This window comes from Zalophus californianus, chromosome 2 (assembly GCF_009762305.2).
Source record: "Zalophus californianus isolate mZalCal1 chromosome 2, mZalCal1.pri.v2, whole genome shotgun sequence".
Classification (NCBI taxonomy): domain Eukaryota; kingdom Metazoa; phylum Chordata; class Mammalia; order Carnivora; family Otariidae; genus Zalophus; species Zalophus californianus.
This window is the reverse complement of record NC_045596.1, coordinates 55,741,866-55,759,309: the sequence shown is the minus strand read 5'-3', so window position 1 is coordinate 55,759,309 and position 17,444 is coordinate 55,741,866. Positions and strand designations below refer to the sequence as shown.

The 17,444-nt window shown below is 34.3% G+C and overlaps 1 protein-coding gene across 3 annotated transcripts; it reads right to left on the bottom strand.

Annotated features, from left to right (window-relative positions):
* Nucleotides 1-934: 934 nt before the first annotated feature.
* Nucleotides 935-16,416, bottom strand: PRR27 (proline rich 27). 3 transcript variants are annotated; one of them, XM_027600206.2, is made up of 7 exons: nt 16,246-16,416; nt 13,291-13,433; nt 10,222-10,352; nt 8,666-8,689; nt 6,670-6,693; nt 4,597-5,053; nt 935-985 (listed from the first exon to the last, which is right to left on the bottom strand). In XM_027600206.2, the coding sequence occupies exons 3-6, from the start codon at nt 10,267-10,269 to the stop codon at nt 4,601-4,603; spliced, it is 549 nt and encodes a 182-aa protein (XP_027456007.2). In that variant the 5' UTR covers nt 10,270-10,352; nt 13,291-13,433; nt 16,246-16,416; the 3' UTR covers nt 935-985; nt 4,597-4,600. The 3 variants fall into 3 exon arrangements, with proteins under 3 accessions (XP_027456007.2, XP_027456008.2, XP_027456009.2); XM_027600207.2 differs by having other exon boundaries at nt 10,222-10,280; XM_027600208.2 differs by lacking the exon at nt 8,666-8,689.
* Between the last annotated feature and the right edge of the window lie 1,028 nt (nt 16,417-17,444).

Genomic DNA, 17,444 nt, shown 5'->3' with positions numbered 1-17,444 from the left:
TTAATTTTAAAATGGAGAGATTGGATTATCTGAGTGGGTCCTATATGCAGTCACATGTATTCTTATAGAGGGAGGCAGAGGAAGATTTGGACACACACAGGAGGAAAAGAATGGAAATCTCAGAGCAGACAAAGATGTGATGATACATTCCTTGAAAATTAGAATGATCCAGAGACAAGTTAAAGAAAGCTAGCAGCCACAGAAAGAAGCTGGAAGAGCCAAAGCTCTCCAAAAGCTTATCCAGGGACCATGGCCCTTCCAATTAACTTCAGCCCAGTAAAATTGATTTTTGACCTCCAGGGCTAGGAGCTTAGAAGAGTGCTTAGCACTGGTAAGTGTAATGTGAATTGATATTAAATAAATATTTTATTTTTTTAAAGATTTTTTATTTATTTATTTGACAGAGAGAGAGAGCACAAGCAGGGGGCGCAACAGAGGGAGAGGGAGAAACAGGCTCTCTGCTGAGCAGGGAGCCTGACACAGGGCTTGATTCTAGGCCCCGGGATCATGACTTGAGCCTAAGGCAGATGCTTATTCGACTGAGCCACCCAGGCACCCCTAAATAAATATTTTAAAAAGTAGATGAAACATTTCGAGGGAAGGAGAAGGGGGGAGCTGTGGAATGATGGTTGTCTCCCCTTTAACTACCTTCTGTCACATTTTCAAAAGAAATAACTTGGAAACAAACCATTAAAAAATTCTATTTGTGCTGGGTTTTTTCTAGATAGTGTTTATTCAAAAGAAAGACACATATTGCCAACATATGTTTAAATCTTTGACAATTATTTACATATTTAGGAAATAGCCTTTTAAAATTTTGAGTGGGAAAAGTACAACATGAACATCATTTCTGTGTAAATGAAGTCTGATGAAAAAAAAATGACAAACCAATCAATATGGGAGAATAGTGTTTTTAATATAAAAGAATGAAAGTCTGGAAAAGAAAGTAGATTTTTGTAGATTTCATTGATTTGTTCAACAATATCTGGAAAAAGGAAAATAACATATTAGTTTTATATAATAGAATGATAAAATTACTCACACAGCAAAATATTGTTTTGTGATTTTAATGTTAAAGGTCTATATTGAAAGATCACCTACAAATCTATACTACGATTAAGATACACGTTTAAGAGACTCAAGTTTATTTTCTTCTTCTTGTATATATTACGCATGCAGTCTTGTAACTATTTTAAAATGCAATGTTCATTCAGTATCATGCTTTATTTGCATGCATGTATATATTATATAGGATTCCTTTGTGTGAGGGCCTTGGGTCCAGATCAACACAATCTTCTGATACTGAGTGATATAAAATAGAATTCCTTCTCTGCCTTAAGAGACTTTTCCAGAAAAGTAGCACACTCTCTCTGTTACTTGTTATGAATTAAGTAATTAATATAGTAAGAAATTAAACATAAATGTTTACTGAAAATATGAAATTATTAAACTGGCCCATCTTGAACTGATTTACCAACCAATATCTTTTGATCTTATATAATAGTAAAATAAGTAAAAACCAAAGAATATAGCAATATTAAAATTTAAAGCTTTTTAATTGTCTCGACAATAACTGTTATTAAGAGGCATCACCAACAATATTAACTGCCCTCACATTTGATTTTCAATTCTACTTTAATTACTGATGTCACCTCAATAGAAATTCTGATTTGGCTTGCAAAATAAAGTAAAATAAAGCCTTGACATTTTCCTGTCCAATTTTATAACAGTAAAAGTGGAATGGCTTTTGGATGTGATAAAGGAGTAAGAACTTGGAATGAGGGCAACCAAATTTTTGTTTAGATGAACTCAGGTAGAATGAGCACAAATGAACGTTTGACCAATGCCTTTCTTCCCAAGATAATGTATAACAGGGGATGGAAGACACATTTGTTGGGGGAAGGGGTGGGGACTGGGAGAGTTCGGATCTAAATCATTTTTCCTGTTTTCTAAGGCAGTGGTTCTTGGTGTGGGGTAAGAAGGGAAGCTGAATGGATATAATACAGAATGACTTGTGTCAGCTTTGGCAATGGTTCCTCTCATCCACAATTCAACCCCTATACCTCCTATGGAAGTTTCTTCCTTCTATTGACCACTATTATTTTAGAATATTCATCACATTTAATTTGGATTAATTTAAGGAAGAACTATCTACTCAGTTCCTAAGTTCCTTACCCAAGACATAAGTTAATTGCAGAAGCTCTAGGACACAGGACAAATGCCTCTCCACACCCCACTTTCTCGTTTTCATGTAGTAAAAATATATTCCAAGGTGGTTTCAGATGATGAGATTTAGTCTATTTAATGTGTGATTTTTAAATCTCAGTATCATGTATGACTTACAGAAATAAATGATTGTTACTCTCTTTTCTAGAAAATTTCATTTTTTTATCTAAAAAAAAAAAGATCTTTCATGCATTGTAAAATGTACTTCATTCATTATATTGGGCCTATCTTTCCTGAATAATCTTTATTCTCTAGGAAGTTGTATCCTGGTGATCTCTTTATAACTCATATTTAGAATACTCTAGATTGCCACCATATTTAGCTTTTGAAAATAGAGAACTGGTCAAATCATTCTTCTCAGTGAAGATTCTTGATAAATTCCTTTGGCTAAGGAAAAAGTCCAAATATTTAGCAGTGTTTTCAAGGCCCATTTTTATCAAGTCCTATTTCTCTTTATGCATACTTTCCAACATTTTCCCTCTACCCCCATGTGAGCCACAGCATATGCTGGTAGTTGGACAGTGCTTTGAATTAAAGAAACCTACTGAATAAACTTGTTGATGTGAGGAGCATTATAGAATAAGGCTAGCTCTTTCGACTTCTCGGGAGCAATTTCAAACAACCTTTTAACTTGATCCTGCTCTTTTTTTTTTAATTTTTATTGTTATGTTAATCACCATATATTACATCATTTGTTTTGGTGTAGTGTTCCATGATTCATTGTTTGTTCATAACACCCAGTGCTCCATGCAGAATGTGCCCTCTTTAATACCCATCACCAGGCTAACCCATCCCCCTACCCTCCTCCCCTTTAGAAACCTCAGTTTGTTTATCAGAAACAAGGGAACAGGAAGAAAATTTGTACCTCCATGTAGGAAACAATTGCTAGCAGCATTCGATTAGTGGCAATGTACGGCAGAATTTATTCACTGGTGGATTTAAGCTCCCATTTCTTTTCAGCCTGTGCCCTGAATTCAGAGCATCTTCCATGTAGTTGGGAATCCCACTTTCCCTTTTATAAAATAGCCATTGCTTGGACTACATCCACTAAAACTTAGGGAATAGGTGCTTCTTAAAGAAGTTTTAAAGAATGATTACTTTTAAAAAGTATAATTTAGGTCAAGATGAGTAACAGAAAGTGGTTTTATCCTCTTACTTGGAAAAAATTTTTAAAAAGATACCAAACATCGCAGAAGCCGCAGCTTCTTGAGATCTGAACATTAAATGGTGAAGGACAGTGATCCCTAAGAGACAGGAAGCAAATAAAGTGAACCCTATGATTGTCCTAGCTTACTGCCTGGAGAGTTTCCTGGCCTTCGTTTGTGGAGGGAGATGGAGCTAGGAGTCCAGGAAGACAAGGTAGCTGAAATTCACGGGGCAGAGCGTCGGGGAGGAAAGCGAGGGACAAAGATAAAATACAGAGATCTAAAGAGGACACCCTCATATTTTCAACTGAGTATGGATATTCACATGAAGATACCCCCTGAAGCCAGGTTTAAAAAGCCACTGAAAGACAAAGTGGAACAATATCTAGTGCTCACAGAGGGCAGGGAAAAGTTTTTGATCTCATAAGAGTAAAAAAAAAATCCCAAAATTCACAGGGCATAAACTTGAGTACTCAGAATGGTTTGATCTCTGTAATGGGAAAAAGGAGCCTTAGATAAAAATGTTTCTTTGTTACTGCTTGAAAGCCTTAACAGCATAGTGATCTAATGCCATCCTAAAATAAAGCTCATGAACATGTATATATGTGAAAAACAATGTTTTCCCTTAATATCAGAAACAAGGCAGGGATGTCTATCTGATCACTTTTATTTAACCCTGAACTGGAGGTTTAAACCAGTACAGTATTCATTAACAAAAAAATGGAAATAAATCAGTAGCATCCAGTTGGGAAATTAAAATGTTTACTAACAGATGAATGGGTAAAAAAAAAAAAATATGATATGGCTGTATCATGAAATGCTACCCTAAAAAAAAAAAAAAAAACAACTACTGATGTACTTAACTACATGGACAAATTTCAAAATAATTATGCTGAGTGAAAGAAGCCAGACAAAAAAGAATATTTACAGTATTATTCTGTTAACATGCAATTCTAGAAAATGCAAACCAGTCTGTAAGGACAGAAAATAGATTAGGGATAGGAGAAAGGGGAGGGTGGGATTTTTTTTTCCATAGGTATATAGATATGTCAAAACTTACCATGGTGTACATTTTCAGTATCTGTAGTTTGCTGTATGCCAATTGTATCTTAATAAAGCTGTTCAAAATATTTAATCTGATATTTGTTGGCTTATGGGGAGATCCACTTTCTTTCTATCTCCTACAAATTCCGTGCTCTATGGGAGTAAGGTTTAGGCAACCCACCTAGTCAAGAAGGCTGAGGTTCTGAAGCAGCAGGCTCGGCTTCATCAGACTCTAGGGGCCCAGGCTCGACTGCAATAAGCTTTGGGTTGGGAGGTGTAGTAGGTGTAGTTACAAGAGGTGTAGATATATGGGGCTCAGCAGCCACAGGCATGGAAGCACTGAGGGGGATAAAAGGTCCTTCAAGTCTACTCAAGGGAGGGACAAAGTAAGAAGATATCTGAGGAGAAGAGGGGACCGACGAAGTAATTATGGTAAAACTAGGACTGTGGTAGAGGAGGGCTCCTGGAGAATTGAGAATCCAGGGATACGAGGGTACCCCTGAATCAGGGTCAGGATTCCCAGGGTAACTGGGGATTTTATTCCTTGAAGGACGAAAAGGAGGAGCAAAATTAAGGCCTGATGTGGGATAGAGAATATTCAGAGATGGGTCAAGAGGGTAATGATTGTCACTGTAATCCTAAAGGAGAAGCAAAGAAATCAGTTAAAGTTGATTCTTTATACCTAACCTATCTATATATTACCCGTGTTATGACCATGATGCTATACAACGAGTGAAGATTATTTTTTGTAAGCATTCCAATTTAGTCTCTTTCTTAAGGGTAACATGCTTCCATAATTTTCGTGATTCAAACTAATAATCTCTTGAGAAAACTGAATAAATCTCAATTCTGGGAGAAATATTTTGTGTTTAAGCAAATCAGAGTGTTATAAACTGAACAATATGCCAGCTTAGGCCAGGAGAAAAATAGAAGGAAAGCGTGTGCACAGTATAGAACTGGTATTTCCAGGCAGGCCTTCTTCTCTGTACCCTCTGCCCAGCCCACTGCTCTCATTGTTCCCAGACATCTTAAGTGCCCCACCAAAGCATTCACTTAGATATACCCCTTCCAGGCACCCTTTTGGTCTCCTCCCCCATCCTGTAGCATCCTTGTCCACTCATCAAGGCCAAGCATCTCAAATTGTTATTAAGAAGGAAAGCAGACTGGATGTGGATGAGTGACTACTGGCTTTTTTGTTTTTTTAAAATTGAGATATAATTGATGATAGTTCATACCTTATTGTATATTTGAACATTTTTAAGACAGTAGATCTTAAAAGTTTTCATCACAAGAAAAAAAATTGTAACTGTGTGGTGATGGATGTTAACTAGACTTAATGTGGTTATCATTTTGCAATATCTACTACTGGCTTTTGACATTTAATTTTCCCTGTGCTGTTTGTGTTTTAAATGAGAGGATTATTAATATTGCTGATGCATTCACTATTAAATTTCAAATTATTTCTTTCTGTAGAAGGACCTCTACAACCTCCAGTTGTCCCACATTTGTCTATTACATGTATGTGAGACTGGCAGGGAGCTCCAAGGTCCCAAAATTATGCAGGAATTTACAGAAAATTAAGACATTTCTTGGTCCCACATCCATAAAATTTTATTTACTATCACAAATGTTTCATGCAATTTTGGTATATATTGGTTTATATATCAAGATTCTAGATTATTTGATTCATTGCATAGCTTAATTATAATTTAAAGAATTTTAAATGTTTTTAACATACATATTTTAAAATATTATAAACTATATTTAACATTTCTTATGTGTTTATGTTAATGCGAGCCAGTTGACAGACATTTTCTTTACATATATTCCAAGTTAACTTGTCAGTGGCAGACACCATTTATCATAGATCCAGTTTTCATGTTTGTTAGAAAATATTGCCTTCTTTATCAACAGTACTTTTCTATGATATATAACTTTAAATTTCGGTTTAAATCATTTAATCTAAAGTGCTGGCAGTGAAACCAGACAAGATATCACTATGAATAGGAAAATTACAGGATATATAAATACACATATGCTTATATTTATATATGTATTTTTAATGAGCCCATCATGGCAAGCAAAGAAGGTGTTTCTAAATTACTTAGCTTTTCAAGAAAAAAAAAACATTAAACTGAATTATTTAACATTATTAGATAGAAACACTGTTTTTTAAAAATACTATTTTAAAAAGAAAATAATATAGACTACATTTTAATATCTTAAAATATAAATAAATATGAATATATTTTACCTCTTCACCAGAAGAGAGAACTTTCTAAAACGACAAAGAAAATAATGTTTGTTTTAAATTCCAGGCCACTGAAAAATACCATTCTTTAGAGCTCTACCTACATTCAGAGTGACTATAACTGACAAAACTCTCCAAGCAACTTGGCATTTTCTTTCTTAAGTGATAGAGTTGTTTGCCTTGTTTTCCTGTGACTATGTAGACTCTTCTGTTTTCTAAATACATTCTTACAAAATAAATATGCAATGGCTAAAATTAATATTCTATTAGTGCCAGTGTTTCTACACTATCATTAAATTTCTCGTTCATATTTACTTATAAACTTTCATATACAGGGCACAATTGGCTTATTTACACCAGATATGTACATTAGAGCATCATTTGTGTTTATTACAAAATTTCCTGTGACTAAACAAGGCCTTGCAATATAAATTCTCAATAAGTGCAGGTTGTTCCTCAGTGGCTTTGGGATATTTTAAGCTTTTTCTTGATGGATAATCAAGGATTTATTTTTAAAAAGTATAAGATGAGTGCCTACTGTGTGCTGTCCATGTGCTAGATATTGGGATCCTAAGTACTGGAAAGAACACACCAGGTTTCTTTGTTCAGACCTAGTTACTACATCTCCCAGCCAGGCCAGCTTCCTCATTAAAATTTAATATTGTATAAAAAACAAAACAATGAATAGACAAAAAGTAGAAAAAGACCTTTAAATATAGAGAACAAATTGATCATTTCCAGAGGGAAGGGGGTGGGAGGAGGGTAAAATGGGTGGAGGGTATTGGGAGATATAGACTTCCACTTATTGGATGAGTAAGTCATGGGAGTAAAAAAGACACAGAGTAGGGAATATAATCCATGACATTGTAATAGCACTTTATAGTGACAGATTGTAGATATACCTGTAGTGAGCATAGCATAACATATAGAGAAGTTGAATCACTATGTTAGACACCTGAAACTAATATAGCATTGTGTGCCAATTATACTCAAATAAAACATGGAAGAAAAAAGTAATTTAATATTGTATATAATATTTCTTTCCAATTTAGTTTGGTTTCCTGAATTACTGAGTTAAAAATGTTTCCTTAGGCATATTTTCATCCTTAAGTATGATGCATGATGCACAAGTGCTACAGGTTTCAGAGTGTTCACAGAGACAAATGTCAGTGATTTGTATTGTGACCATAGAGCCCTAGTTTCTCATAAGTAAAATATTAACTCTTACAAGAAATTCAAAAGAATATTTTGTACCATTTTCATTTTAACAGTTATTTTCAAAACCTTTCTACAGCTTTGCCATATGTCTCATGGTATTGGGTCAAAAGTGTGCATATGCAGACCACATCTCTTGGCTTTTCTTTTCTAGATTGTCATGTTTATCTAGTGCAGACTTGTGGGTAGGTGCAAGTATAATTTTCTTAGCACACTCCTGTCATCAGAATAGGAGGCAAAAATGACAAAGAACTTAAAAAAATCTACTATCAGTTAATTGATGAATGCTGTGGTCTCCTACAGAGGGATACTCTGTGGGTATTTTCTGCCCAGAAGTTATCTAGCTCCTTGGGACACATTCTTTCTGCTAGTAATTCCTAGATCATGCTTTCTTCTGCTCTGGTCTTTCATACAGGCACAACCTTTCCAGATTCATCACTTAATTTTTTCAAGTAAGTGCAGTACACTGTCATAAATTTTATAGAGGCACGTAGAGGAAAATCGAGCATAGCAAAAACTTTATCACACTGCGGAGAGAGTGCACGTACTTAGTGCTTCTGCTCATTGAAAAGAAATAAAGACCTTATGGGAAATAGGTTAAACACAAATATATTTGTGTTCCATAAACATTTTTCTATCAAATAAGAACAGATTAATAGCACTAATATTTTAACAGCAATAGTAGTCACAAAACTGCATTGTATAGAAATCAGAGACTTTTAAAATGTAAAATACACTTTAAGGTAAAAAAAAATATTCATATGTAAATGGAAAATAGTTTCACCTCATCAGGGAAGTGGAAGCCCATCTAAAACAAAGGAAAAATTAATTCAATGTGGCTATTTATTTGAAAACACCTGTACCCAGATTTCCATATTACTGAAGAATTTGTACAGTCTTTTTAGTAGCGTTTCTTTTTTATAAGATTTTATTCATTTATTTGAAAGAGAGAGAGCGAGAGAGAGAGCACAAGCGGGGAGGGGGTGCAGGGGTGGGGAGGAGTAGAGGGAGAGGGAGAAGCAGACTCCCCACTGAGCAGGGAGGCTCTCTGGGCTCCACCTGGGATCAACATATGTCTTTTTTTTTTTAAGATTTTATTTATTTAATTTGAGAGAGAGAGAGTGCGAGTGAGCATGAGCAGGCGTCAGGGGGTGGGGGCGCAGAGAGAGAAGCAGACTCCATGCTGAGCAGGGAGGCAGAAGTGGGACTCCATCCCAGGACCCTGAGATCCTGACCTGAGCTGAAGGCAGATGCTTAACCAACTGAGCCACCCAGGCATACCACATATGTTTTTGAGCTCAATAGTTGCCTTAGAAAGTTTTACTTTGGCTGAAGGATTTTAGTTTGAAATTGGTAAATCTGAAAGATCAACTGAAAGACCATCTGGCTGTTATTCATATTTCTGGTTTTACTGCTGTCTTTCATTCTCAGGTTTTGTTTGCATTCTGTGTGTGTGTGTGTGTGTGTGTGTGTGCACAAGCAAGTATAATTTCCACTTGTTTACACTTGCAGAAGGATCATATATTCACTTGTTCTCCAATTAAGCTTCAATATAGTTTATGAATTCACCACAGATTATGCCAAGAATAAAAAATGGTGTAGAAACTCATCATTTACTATTTTAAGAATTAGAGTTTAATTCAGGTAATTTTAGAAGATAGAATAATATCTTGAAATTTGCCCAGGATGATAATAATAATTGCAATAGTAGTTAATAATATCAAGCAGCATTTGAGTTCCTAGGAACTCTAATAAGCACTTTAGATAAATATTTAATGCTCAAAACCATTCTATAAGGTGTCATAAGTTTCTCCTTTTACAAAAAAGGATATTTAGCACACTCATTGGCTAGGCTTAAGAATTTTCCATCAGCTATCTCTTACATCAGAGTCTCATCTGCTTATGCTACATTGAAAGTCATTATGTCCATTGACTTTAACTCCATCAAGTATTCCTTGTGACTCTACCTAAACACTTCCAGCAATGGAACATCACTGCCAGAAGAAGCCCAATCCAGCTTTCTGTAATTTGAAGACATAAACTCTGTTAAAACAATCTACACGGGATTCTGGTTCCCTGTAACTTTGTCCTCCTCCAGCCCACTGCATTTTTGAACTAACCTCTTTTCCTTGCTGGTTAGCCATTTAGATAACACAACTTTATTATTTTGCTTTTTAAAATATCTTTTGAAAAGTTTGGCACAACAAACCTCATGCGCATTAACACGTCTCTCTGCTTCAGTGTTTTCAGCACTATACTAACATGTTAATAATGAGAATTCCTGTCTACAGTTGTTCCATGGTTACACTATTGCTACATTTTAGAAGTCTATTTACTCACCTTTGCAAAAGAAACACACAAGATGTAGGCCAATAATAGAAACTTCATTTTGAATGACCCTATGAAGATTAATTTTATAAAGTGGTTGTTTCAGAAAACATACAATATATATCTTAGTAATTTCTCTTCTCCTAGAGAGAGAAAAAAGAATGCATGGCTTTATTAGTCCGATTAGAAGCACCCTCAACAGAAAATTTGGTCCTGCTATTAACTACTGTTGTTATCTAACAGGAATGATGCTAAAACAAAATTACCCTTTTCTGCAAATGTCTTTCAACAATTAATTGGCTTCTAACTCAACTTCTTTAAGTGGGAGTGAACTCATTTAGTTACTTAGGGATACATTTTTGCAATTAATTTGTCATGGAGGGCTTACCATGAAATAGAATTGCTTAAAAGTAGCCATTCTATGGGTGATGTATTAGTATTTTCTTTTTACAGAATAATCGGGAGATTGGTATCAACCACTTGGAAAAATTTCCAGTCCTAATGTTGCCGCCACTGTATGCTGTGGCATAAACCTTTAGGCTCTTAATCATCCATTTTTTCATCTTTCTCTGAAAACACCCTATGTTCAGGTGTGTGTCTTGATTAGGCTCAATTTTCTTCAAAGAAAGTAAAGCCAATCTCTAGTTGGTTGTCTTCTCCCTTCCCTCAAGACATAAATTATCTCTACTCTTAACTAAAAATATATATACAAGACACTTATATAACACTATTTAATATCTCAAAATGTGAAAAATATAAGTGCCAAAAAGTATTTTATTAATAATGATGTCAGGTTCATAATATATTGCCAAATGAATATTCAGATGTTAAATATAGCTAAAGTATTTAATGGGTTATTTCTAATTAGATCATGTCTGATTTTTAAAATAACTTCCATAATTTCATTTTATCTTCTATAGTATATAATTTTTTGTGAAGTGAGAATGTATTACTTGTATGCTATATATATTCCAATAAAATGAAATATTTTCAAGTTTTTGATGAGACCATGAATGCTTTAGTGCCTAATTCATAACAAGATCTTGGCTGCAAAATTGTACTGATGGGGGAAGCCCTGCAAATTATATACTCCATCCATTTCTCAAAATACATATATATATATTTAATTTTAGATTACCTGTTTACCTGTTTAACATGGTTTTGACCACATATTGGATGGTCTTTGCTATAATGTTGTTTGGTATTATACATCTGTTTTTTTGCTGAGAGGCTACATAAGAAAGAAACCAATAGGTTTTACCATCGTTTGTTAGTTGTAAAGATGCATGAGACAAAAGATCTGTGCCTCATTCTCTTTCCCTATAAACAACATTGGAGAAATTCCTGACAGGTCCCAATACCTAGGCTTTTCTTGAGCTACGGATATACTTTCATGTCCTAGATACATTGATATTACTTATCTCTTGTTTTTGCATGTATTTTTGGTTTTTGCCTACCAGGAATTTTAGAGTCAAATATCTTAGCCATATTTAGAACTCTATAGGGCATTATGGCATCTCATTTGGGAATGCTTACTGCATCTCTGGCTTTATATTATTTCCCCTAGTCTTGTTTTTCCCTTATCAATTTATATCTTTTTAAAAAAAATTCTGTTTTACTTATTTTGCAAGCTGTCTTAAATCCTTTTAGAATGGGTCATATTATAAACAAACAGAGGAACAAATTAAGCAATCAAACAAATCTCCTAAAATTGTTTATAGTGCTAAAATTTCCCTTTGGTGTTGTTTTAACATTTTTGCAGAAAGAAAATAAAAATGTTAACTGGTGAAACAAAAATATGAATTTGTACCTAAAGAAGATAATATTTTATTCTTTAATATAGATCAGTTATTTTTAAATTAGCCTATACTTCATTGTACAGCACATGTGACCTAAAGATTAACAATATAAAGTTAACTGATATATTTATTGATCTCTCTAAAATCATTCCTTTTAGCCTTATCTGGGTTTCTGAAGTAGGAAGATTTAATTGGTTGGAGCCAGATTTTCGTACACTTATTATATGGCAAATGTCTAATTTGCCATAATAATAATTGTCATATTGTCTAATAATTATCCAATAATTGTCAAATTATATGGCACTTCAATAATTTAGAAGAACCCCCTCCCCTTATCCCACTATTATTTTGGGAACCTATCAATTTGATTATATGTGATGGCCCCAAAATATAGATAAATATAGATAAAAGAAACTATGTGAGAAAATGCACATTCACCGTTTTTTTAGTGTGCTTTGAACAGAAATCCTGTATAACTGGTTCAAATAATACCAGCTTAAATTATTATATGATAGATAATCCAGTAAGCATAGTTTTACTTAATTTGACTTTTGTCTTAATGTGACTATTAATTTAATGAAGCTCTTATGCATCAGCAATTCTATTAAAGATGAATAAGTATTTCTTCTTCATAAAGAATATAAAAAAATAAAGTGTTCCTATTGGAATAATTAACAGCCAACAAAGGATAACTCAATTATAATTTTAGAGTTCTAAAAAAATCATTTGAGAATGGAAAATCCCAGATTTATCAATATTTAAAAATCTTTTCTCCCTTGTCCACTGTCTGTTTATTTATCTATCCATATATCACTTGTAATTTAATACTTTAGAATGCTCCAGAAGGAACAAAGCATTCATGTCTCATTCAAATAATAATTTTCCCTTCTCCTTTTCCTCAGTTTTTTTCCCTTCAACTAGCTTTTACATGAGAGGGGATGACCTGACCCCACTCTTTAGTTGTTCAGAGGAACATGAGAGTACCTGAGTAGAACAAACCCACCCTTTTAGGGTTTATCTGAACTCCTGAGTCCAGTCTGAATGTAGAGATTAAAAAAAAAAAATTCCCCTGATGAGTCTTCTCTTATGTAGTCTTGAAGTGATCATTTAGACGTGTGGTGGATTAGATTTATACAACACCCCGTGTGACTAACTTCTCCAAACCGGGAGAGAATGTAAATATGCATTTATAGGCACTCTATGAAAGTCTATCTAACTGAAACCTAGGGGAGAATCTTTTACAAATGGAAGCATCTTTATACCAGGGTTAGGGGAAGGATACCTTGTTTCCAGGAGGGCAACTAATGGCTGTAGATCTGGTCTTGCTCTGGACACTGTGCCTCACTCACTTTCCTCCAGGGGTATTTATAGGAAGTCTTTAATTTAAGGTTACTTCTTTTGTTTTGAAGTAAATCAGCATCATATCTGAAAAAATAAAAACCTATCAATTTGACTTATTTGGCTCTAAATTACTCCCCTCATTTCAGAGAATCATAAAAATATGGAAGTTCCCATTATGTGGCAGTAAAAGACAAATTTAGGAACTGCATTAAACTTAATTACTAAATACGCTTTGCAGGTATTGATTACTTGATTGAATTTTGACATTTCTAGAAAGTGTGATGAAGGAATTTTATGCTTGATTTATTTTATGTTAAACCTGGAATAAAATGGATTAACATTAATATTTAAAAAAATAACAGGGTGGTATCTTTTTCTGTATTAGTGTTACAAACATGAATTACCTACTATGAATAAATATTAAAAACTGAAAGAGCTCTTCTGTCCTGTAAATATATTATTGACAACCAAGTATTTCTAGTAATATGCAATATAAATAAGAAGTGATAAAAAACATCGTACTGGCTGGCAGTGCCCAAGTCATAATCAGAGTAATGTGAAGTGATTTAGCTTGGTACCCTCCTGAATCATGGTCAGGGCTGCAGGGTTTGTTAGGACGAGAGAACCCTCTTTTCCAAGTACATAATTTTCTTTCTGTAGAATCAATGAATGTAGCCCCTCCCCCACTAATGGCCTCACAGAAGGAAAAGTGCTCATGTACAACCACTAAAATATTAACCTTATTATCTACTAAAGTATAGCCTAAGTCTGGCCCTCAGAAAAAAAGTCTACAGATTAAAAAAAAAACAATCATCAGAACCAAAGTCAGTTATTAAACTGATTTGTTGGAACTCTCAGAGAATTTAAATAGTTTTGAATAGAAGACTCTAATGGTGAGGTAGACAAGATGAAGATTATATAGATAGTTTCAGCACAGAGAGGGAAAGTATAAGAAAGAATGAAATGGAAATGCTAGAAATCAAAAGTTCACTAACAAAGAAAAAGAATGCATTTGATTTAGCTTATCACTAGACTCAATACAGCCCAGGAAGGAACCAGAGAATTTGAAGATCTACTTCCTTCCTTCCTTCCTTCCTTCCTTCCTTCCTTCCTTCCTTCCTTCCTTCCTTCCTTCCTTCCTTCCTTCCTTTCCTTCCTCCCTCCCTTCCTTCCTTCCATTCTTCTTTTCTTCTTTCCTTTGTTTCCTTCACTTGATCATTTACTTAGTCCCTTAGTACTGTTCTAGACCCTAGAGAATATGAGAAATGCAACTCAGTGGACAAAAGGTAGTTCGGGACAACATTAAAATAAGGCCTTCAGAATTTAAAGCTCCAGAGATATCACTTCTTTGTGAATGAAGAAGGGAAAAAGGTATAAACTTAATTAACCCCCTATTTCAGATTGTTATACTAAAAAATGGGTATTATTAAGTTCATTATTTTGTGATTCAACTGTATAGGAAACCTATGGAATATATTTGACAGTTGGAAAGAATGGATGTGAAAAATAAGCATAACAGTAGTTTTCTTTTGTTATGAACAATATCATACTCCACAGACAGTAGGTGATTTTAGAATAGTGATGGACCAGAACATATCCTGTGCTTTTGTAGTAATGGAGATGGGGTGCCTTTTCCTCTGTTACTGACAGCTACACTCTTGGAATTGTCAAGGTTTTTAACTTACAAGAGATATAACAAAGATATACTACGAAGTACTGTTGCCATAAGTATGCAAGCAATGGCTATATTCTTATAATGTTTTCCTACTTTAATATTCTTTAAATCTCTTCCAATTACCAATGAGATAAACTTGAATCTGGAGAGACTGACTCTTTGACAAATCCTTGAAAATTATTTACTGATCTCAAAAAGGAGCTATTATAGCTGCTATGCTCCAGTTTAATTTACTATAATAAAATATTAGGTCTGGAATATATGGAATGACCTGGGAATTCATGAACACTGGATAATGCTTTGACTACTAGGGATTAAAGTAAGATTCTGCTTACACATTGCCTCTCATATTGCTTACATTTTAATTTGGGAAGCCAACAAATATGTGGAGATTTCAGGACTCAGTTTGGTTCACCTATCTAAATTTGAGAGACAACAGTTATAAAGCTGAATCTAGAGAATTTGAAGCTGATTTTAATTGGCTAATTGTATGTGGCAATTAAAATGTTTAAAGTGGATAAGATCATATAGGAAAAATATGTAGAGTTAAAAAGAAGTGGCTGAAGTCAGAGTCCTAGAAAATATCAATGTTTGTGTAAAGAAGAGGTGTCCATGCAAAATACCTAGAAGAAATAGCTAAAGGAAGAAAATTATAAAAATTGCCAGGAAGTAAATCTTAATAGGTCTAAATAGAATAGTATGCCTGGGGGCAACTTATTCATTTTCTACTACAATTTCCTCATCTGTAAGGTATATTAATCATTATTAGTAATGTAAGAGTAATAGTTGTAAGGTTAATTGAGGCAAATATATAAATTACCCTGCACATAGCTGCTCAGTCAGTTTCATGCATTATAATCATCATTATTACTTTTACCACAATCTATTTAAAAGGAGAGATTACAGAGGAAATTTTTAAAAAGCATCAAAAGAGCTATTAGCTTTGACATAAAGGAAGGTCACCATAGTCTTTGAGACTTGAAGGAGACAGTTAAAGTTATGTTGAGATTTATCAAGTTATTGAAGTATTGTAGTAGGTGGTGGATAGTATTAGGGCTTAATGGACTCAATATAGTCTATAAAACAGAAAGGAAGGTTGTTTTTTAGTAGGATTAATTGAAAGTATAAGGAGAGTTGAGGAAGACAGCTAACTCTAATGCCAACAAGACAAAGTTTGATAAACACTCTTAGATGACAAAAAAGTTCAGAAAACTAACTTACTTTAGGATTCAGTTGCTTGGATGGCGTGGCAGTAGATTTTGAGCTCATGGTTGGGCATTTTCCAGACAGTATTAAGTGCAGAGAGGCAGAAGTGTTATATGTAGTATGAAGATAATATTTGAAATAGTCAAAGATAAAGTCTGGGTTGTGTAAGGAAGGGAGTGAGGCTAATAGGAAATAGAGAGAATGGAATATAATCAGAGTGTTAAGGCATGAAGTGTTCTATGAAGACAAAGAAAACTTCTCTTAGCTTCTTTCTGTTCCACTCTTTCAAAGTATATGTCATATGTTACTTCCTTCTGAAAAAAAATCCTTGAGTGTTCAGTCTGAATAAGAAAGGAAATGAAGCTAAGTGGGATTGAATAGAATGGAATATAATGAAAGGGCTAAAGGATTGGAATATTCTATGAAGTCAAAGAAAAAGTCTTCAATTTTCAAATCTTTTCACCAAAGACACACATCTTAGAATGTCACTCTCCTATGAACACCCCTCCAGTGCCTTCCCATCACAACCAAATGTGTAACACAAATTTCTAAGCTCAATAATCTTCATCTTTATCCCTTCCTTTCTGACCTCTGATCTACTTTCCTTTAACTTCTCTTCCCTCTGTCTTTTCTGGGTATATTCATCCCCTTAGAGTTTTCCTTATAATATACGCATGCACCCACTCATTTGCTCTTTATGTTTCTTCATTTGTTAGATACCATTAATAGGGGGCCTTGGAAGGTTTATATTTTCAATGCCTGGCTCCCTTCTTTCGTGGGACAATGTGAACTGAGAGGAGGATTGAGGGCTCTGGTGAAGGTTTGGGATTGAGGCTGTGGCACATTATGAGCGTGAATAAATCAGAAAGATGGTAAGATGATGGCTGAATAGTACCGTAAACCCAGTTGTGGTTGGGGAATATAATTAGTAGTGTTCACGGTTATCCATTATGAGAAGTAAAATCTAAATGTAAAGTTATGTCAGTGATAGCCAAGCTCATATAAAGTCAATTGGTAAAGGACTCTTTATATTATCATTAGTAGCCTAGTGGGCCAGGATGAACAATGGAAATCATGATTATACACCAAAGAATGCAATTGAAATTTTATTTTGAGGGGGGAAAGAAATGTGGTTTTCCAAATCAGAAAGAATGATGAAAACATCTTAAATAATCATCAGCCCAGTTTGTATGAAACCACAATACAGACCCAGT